Genomic DNA, 6,469 nt, shown 5'->3' on the forward strand with positions numbered 1-6,469 from the left:
TAAAATAGTACTGACCACGCTCACCAGATAGTAATTATGAACCTCACCTATCTCAAGTGAAAAATAGACTCGGAACACAAAGCTATGACAAAAAACAATATTCTCATTACCATAAACACAAAGTGATTTAATTTTATGTATAATCCCACCACACATCGTAAATTAAACAGAATCGTTTATATCATCTAGTTAAACAACCAAATGAGGAAGATCGAGGATACATAAGAAATCAGAAATAGATGTATATATGCATATTTATTGATTCTTGAAAACATAGTGAATATCGGCATTTTAGCTATTAATCTTTCTGCAATTCTTCCTGATTTCTGCTCTGGCACCTGTCAGTGGAAAAATGTTTCCCATCTTCACCATGGACTTGGCGAATTGTTCCAAGAAAAGCTCGTTATCCGCAGCATATTTTTTCACCAACTGTAATGACACTTGATTCTTGGTAACCAGTACTTGATCAGAATTCAAGAGCCCCTTGAAACTCAATAAATTCTTGAAGTAGCTGTTGTCAAATTTGGTTGGGGTGACAAAATCTAAAGAAAATAGATTCTGATCCCCACCTGAACGCGGGCACGTGGCACGTAACTGGGATGCATAGGATTCATCTAAAGTGAAGTCAGGTTGTGAGTTCCCACTTTGGTTATAGAGCCTTTGCCTGAAGCTGACACATCTTGATTTTCCAATGGTATGGCTTCCTAAAACAGAAAAGAGTTGTCAAATACATTGAAACAAGGAACAAAAAAGTCAAATAAAATTTACCAGATAATGCCACAAGATCAACAATATCAAGGCCTTTTAGCTTAAACTTAGTGAGGATGGTTTGAAACGTATTGTTAGGAGCTGGAATGTTGCTATTTGAGCCACTCAGACTGGCACCAAGAGAATCCCTTCTTCCCAATGGGACCTCCCACNTATATTCGATTATAAATCTGTATAATCATATTTTGGAACATTTGGTTTTTCATGCTTTTGTACTCACAAGAACTGTGGAATCTCTCGCGGCAAGAGCCATGATATCAGCACAAGAAACTGTGTAGGGACATTCTTGCTCAAGTGCCGATTTAATCTCATCAATTACTTCAAATCCGCGGGCCGAATTCCTGTTAGGATTCGACCCCTTCTCACTGATTATGCTTCCGCTGCTGTCCAGAAGTACCGATGCATCGCACCCCTACATAGAATTAATCGATAAAAAAAATACCGCATTTAATAAATCACATGGTTTGCTCCTACTTGGACAACTGCCAAGTCAAATGAAATATATTTTAGCATCAGACTACGTAGTTGCGTATAAAAAACATTAGTATATATACCGTGAAAAATTCTAATAAAAAGCCATGCATGGCTGTGATGTTAAGTAGAGTGACAAACCTTAACGAAGCAGTCATGAAAATGAAGTCTAAGAAGCGAAGCAGCCATACGAGCTTCTCGAGCGACAGCTCTTGAAACGATAGAATAAACGATTTGTTGGGCTCGTGGGCATGATCGATCGTAAAACTGTGGATAAAGATAGCTTCCGTAGGTTTTAATAGAGAAGCCAAAAGGTGCAAGAACCAGTAGAGTGAGAGATAACATTAACATGTTGATCATAATAGACTTGGCCATTCGATGTCAATTTGCTGCAGTGATGTAAGAATATGTATGGAGAGAAGAAACACGTTCTTGGTTTTGATGAAACTTTTCGGTACAAATGGTGAGTATTTATAGAATGTGGTTCAAACACATATTGAGAGGGAGGAAGAATGAGGTGGAGTTGGTGGGATTTTAGGAAGAAAATATTGTAGAAAATTCATGGCTTCAGGTGCTTGACGGGGGGCGATCTCGCGTATAGGTGGGATGAAACATGATTGTTTATTTTCGTGAAATTTAAAATTATGTTGAGAACAGACGATCAATCGTCCCCGTCTGGGGGTCTGCCGGGAAAGTAAGCTGTTTTCGGTTGAAACTAAATGGACAACTTGATAGAAGTTGGATTAGAAGCACCTGCATACCTGCTCTCTTCTATATACTTTGTATTGTTAGTATTGACTCATCTAGTTTGTATAAGCATATGTTATGTGTATTGATGACCATATGGGAAAAATAATAATCAAATATCAATTTTAACGTAGATTAACTATATTTTTCGCAATCTGATTGTTTATAAAATATTTAAATTATACATCGATATCTAGTTACCGGAAGTGATCACTACATAGTTTGCAGTCCAACATTATTGGTTCGTTCATTAAATATTTAGTCTTATAATTGTTGTTGCAAGAAGTGAATTGAACATAAAGTATGCCTTTGATAGTTAATTCTTAAATTACAATTCACATTTTTTTAATGTTGAAATCATGTCCCTGATTGCTCTATGTGACCATTTCTCCAATTTGATTAATCAAAAAAAGTTTCATTAAGAGTGTTATTAAAGTAATTGATCAATATAATGCCCTTTTACGCAATCTAAATAAATTTTTTTAAAAAAATTCGCACAACAAATTTATAAAAAAAATCATCTACGAATTAATTAATTAATTAATTTCCAATATATATATGGTGAAGTAGTTGTATATTGGAATTGACCGCCGAAAGGATGGCAAGATTAGGTCAATATTTTGAAGATGATAAATCATGTGAAGAGTAGGAGAACTACTCCGATTTTGGCCAAATGTTATTCCTTTTTTTTTTTACTTGGCCTCTTAGCTTATATTTTAACACATATTTCATGGTTTATGCTCTTTTAAATTTGATAATTTTTTCCATGGTTTTAAATCCATTCCCTCTCTCAAATAGAAGGGTTGATTTCGATTTTTATTGACAAAAAAACTAGATAAATCCATTAAAACTACTTTTTTTTATTGGAGTTTTGATGTGAATCGTGCAATTAATCGCTTTGATATGATCTCTCTATCGTATTGATATATTAATTATGTTTGTAATTCAGTACTTCGTCACACCTTGTGTCACGCTCTGGCCCATACTTGCATAGATGCGACTGTACAATGAACCCTATTACAACTACTTCTTATACATTCCAGCTTTACGAAACTAGTTAAACCATGTTGATATAGAGTCTAGGGGTGTCAAAATGCAACACGACCCGTCAACCCAACCCGACACGACCCAACACGAAAAAAATCAGGTTCGGGTTGGGGTTTTTCAGGTTCGGGTCGGGTTCGGGTTAGGTGGGTTCGGGTTAGTGCCAGGTTAGAAGTGTTTCGGGTTGGGTCGCGGGTTGACCCGAAATATTTTTTTGGAAAATATTATCTATATTTTTATATATTGTATATTTGAACAAAATTTATTGTATATTTATATGATAAATTTTCATCATTTAAAATATATTTTGTATATTTTTTTATTTTTTTAACAATTGTTTATTTGATTTAGTAAATATACTTTTAATTTTTTACAATTAAACTTTCATATTTAAATCGAAAATTTTGTTATTATGTGTTTAAATTAAAATATTATTATTATTTTTTATTTTTTCGAATTTTTTTCATTAATTTTTTTTTAAAAAATAAATAAAATTCAGGTTAGGCGGGTTAGACGGGTTGAGTCGGGTTAGACGGGTTCGTATTCGGGTTGAGGGTTTTCGATCGGGTTGCTTCGGGTTCGGGTTGAAAAAAAAATTTCGCGAGTTGACCCGAAACCCAACCCATCCGACTCGATTGACACCCCTATATGAGTCATTTATACCTCATTATAACTCATTCTAGTATTCAATTTTTCTCACATAGGACAAATGTATGACACTTTGATTAAAGTATTTTCCTCTCATATAATCTCGAATTCCACCTAGAAACAACATAATTATAATTGAGCGTATCATTGAGATAAAACATTTTGTAATAGTACTATAAGTTCAATCAAATAAATTTGTGGAAGCTTTAAAAATTGACAATTAGGACACATTCAATATGCTTCATTTATGTATTAAGGCTCAATGTTGACCAAAAGTCTGATTTCGTCGTTCGAACCGTAGTTTTGATCTTGTTTCTTGCACTAGGTTTGGAAGTTTCTGCTGCAAGAAGTGGTGTCAAAGGGCCACCAAATGGGTCGAAAACGATAGAGAGACTAAGAGACCGACGGGTTTGGCCTTGTCGGAGTCTCCCGGAGGAACACAACAGAAACAACCACGAAAACTTGAGAATCGAGAGAGTGCTGGATTAATGGAGCCACCAAAGTGGAAACTAACTTAAAACCTTCATGTATATGAGACTGTAATGTGTGGGAAATTATTTATATTAATCGATAATAAAGTTATTAGTAATTGGCTGTGAGAACAAAAAATAGAAGATATAATTTGTTGCCCTTGAGAATGAGAAATTGAATGATTTGAAAAAAAGATACGAGTAAAGATTTCAAATTCGTCCATTTTATAGGAATTTGAAATCCATGACATTGGTTAATAAACAAGTTAAAATGTGAAAGAAACGATTTCAAATTTATGGATTTCAAGTGCGTCCAAATAAGTGAGATAAATTTAAATCTTAGATATCATCATCTTCAAAAAACATGTTTGTTTGATTGATATAAGAACGATCTAAAGAATGAATTTGAAATAACAACTATTATTCAAAATCATATCAATGACTATTATGTGATGGATCAATTTTTTTTTATATGAGTTCAAATGTGATTAATTATGCATTGTGAGTTGCCTATTAAGTTAAGCCCAAAATTAAAGTGATCAGTTAAAATTTTGGTTATTGGACTTTAATGTATCTAATAGGTTATGAGTCTTTAATGTGTAGAGACATAAGTCTAATTTCTGTTTTTATGATAAATTAGAAATATCACAAGATAATGATAGACATTATCTATATATGAGTCATGGTCCCTAGATCGCACGACATCAAGTTCACTATTCTCTTACCCATTAAGAAAAGAATTAAAAAGAGAAAATTAAAAGATTCTCACAAAGAAAAGAGTGCGTAGATCTGGAAGATCGAGACATGTTCTAAAAAATTCAGAATTATGGCTTCAAATACGTTTTCGTTCAAATTTCTAGTCAAATTCTTCATGATTTAGCATGATTGATTATGCGGTTTATGTAAATTCCTTAACAAGTAGTATCAGAGTCACTCATACTTGAATCATTGATATTTGTTTAAAGATTTTGGATATTATTTAATTCTAGATTTGGAAAAGAAAATTTTGTTTAATTTCTTTTATGTGGCTTCAGATCTGGAAAATATTTTGATTGAAAAAGAATCTTTTAAAATTTTAGTTTTTGTAAAGAGATTTTGGTTGAAAATTTTAAGGATTCGGTATAAGATCTCGATTTTCCGTCCAATTTTTGTTTTAAAAAAAACATTTTAGAAGAAAATCGAAAATTTTGGTAAATTTTTTTACAAAAATCGACATTTGGCGCTCCCAAACAGATGTAGATGCATAGAGGCTCCTTTTCAGGGTGCCCCCTGTGCCCATGACTGTCCAGGCAGTTGCACGCGCGTAGGGACGAGATTCTACAGAATTTTCCCTTTTTTTTTTACAATTCAGGTTTATTCAGTTTAAGGTTAAATATTCAACTGTTCAAATAATGATAAGTTTGTGTGTATTTTAAAATATCGATGAAATAAAAAATAAAATGTCGTCAAAGTGACATCTTTTATGGATATTAAATTAATTTGAAATACAAAAAGATTTTAGTATATATGATTTATATTAATATTAATTGGTCCAAAAGAAAGTTAATATATAATATAATTATATATGCACTTGTTGTGGTAAATATGACATAGTTGTTCAATTTTTCATGTGAATAATAAATCGGCTCAAAGGAAGGTTGTTATTTGATATGATTGCTACTATCAGTGTTTGACTCCCAATCCAGGATATCATTTATAAGTTAATCTTTTGTCCAAAGATAAAACATTAATTGATTTCTAGGTATCATGTTTATGGGTTACATTATTTGAATTTATTGATTATTTTATTTGGATATTTGGTTGAGCATGTATATTTGGATTTTGTTCTCTGTTCAGATTCGACTTATGCAAATATTCATTCCAACATAAATTCTATTCCTATGTTAAATAGCTCTAATTTTAAATCGTGGCAAGAAAATTTATTGATAGTTCTCAGAATCGTGGATTTGGATCTTGTGATAATGGTTGACTCTCCTCCCGCCATTACGTATAACAGACCTCAAATGAAAAGAGAGAGTTTGAAAGGTGGGAGAGGTTGAATCACAAATGTATGATGATTTGAAGAGGGTCGTCATTCCAGAAACATTCAGATCCACAATGTCTAATGACATTGCTATGGCTAAGACTATCCTTCAGGACCTTGAAAAGAGGTTTACGAAAAATAAAAAGTCAAAAATTGGTACATTTTTGGCAAGTCTCGTTTCAATAAGGTACATGGATAAGGGCAACATGAGGGAATACATTATAAAAATGTCTCATATTGCTTCAAGATTGAAAGCACTAAAGCTTGACCTCTCTGAGACTTGCTGGTGCATTTGGTT

At 32.9% G+C, this 6,469-nt stretch overlaps 1 protein-coding gene across 1 annotated transcript; it reads right to left on the reverse strand.

Annotated features, from left to right (window-relative positions):
- Positions 1-106: 106 nt before the first annotated feature.
- Positions 107-1,952, reverse strand: LOC140988233 (peroxidase 72-like). The gene is given in 3 exon segments (XM_073457230.1): positions 107-704; positions 769-1,180; positions 1,381-1,952. Coding segments are annotated over 3 exon segments (1,059 nt in total). The 5' UTR covers positions 1,615-1,952; the 3' UTR covers positions 107-291.
- Between the last annotated feature and the right edge of the window lie 4,517 nt (positions 1,953-6,469).

This window comes from Primulina huaijiensis, chromosome 11 (genome assembly GCF_012295235.1).
Source record: "Primulina huaijiensis isolate GDHJ02 chromosome 11, ASM1229523v2, whole genome shotgun sequence".
In the NCBI taxonomy this organism is placed as follows: Eukaryota; Viridiplantae; Streptophyta; class Magnoliopsida; order Lamiales; family Gesneriaceae; genus Primulina; species Primulina huaijiensis.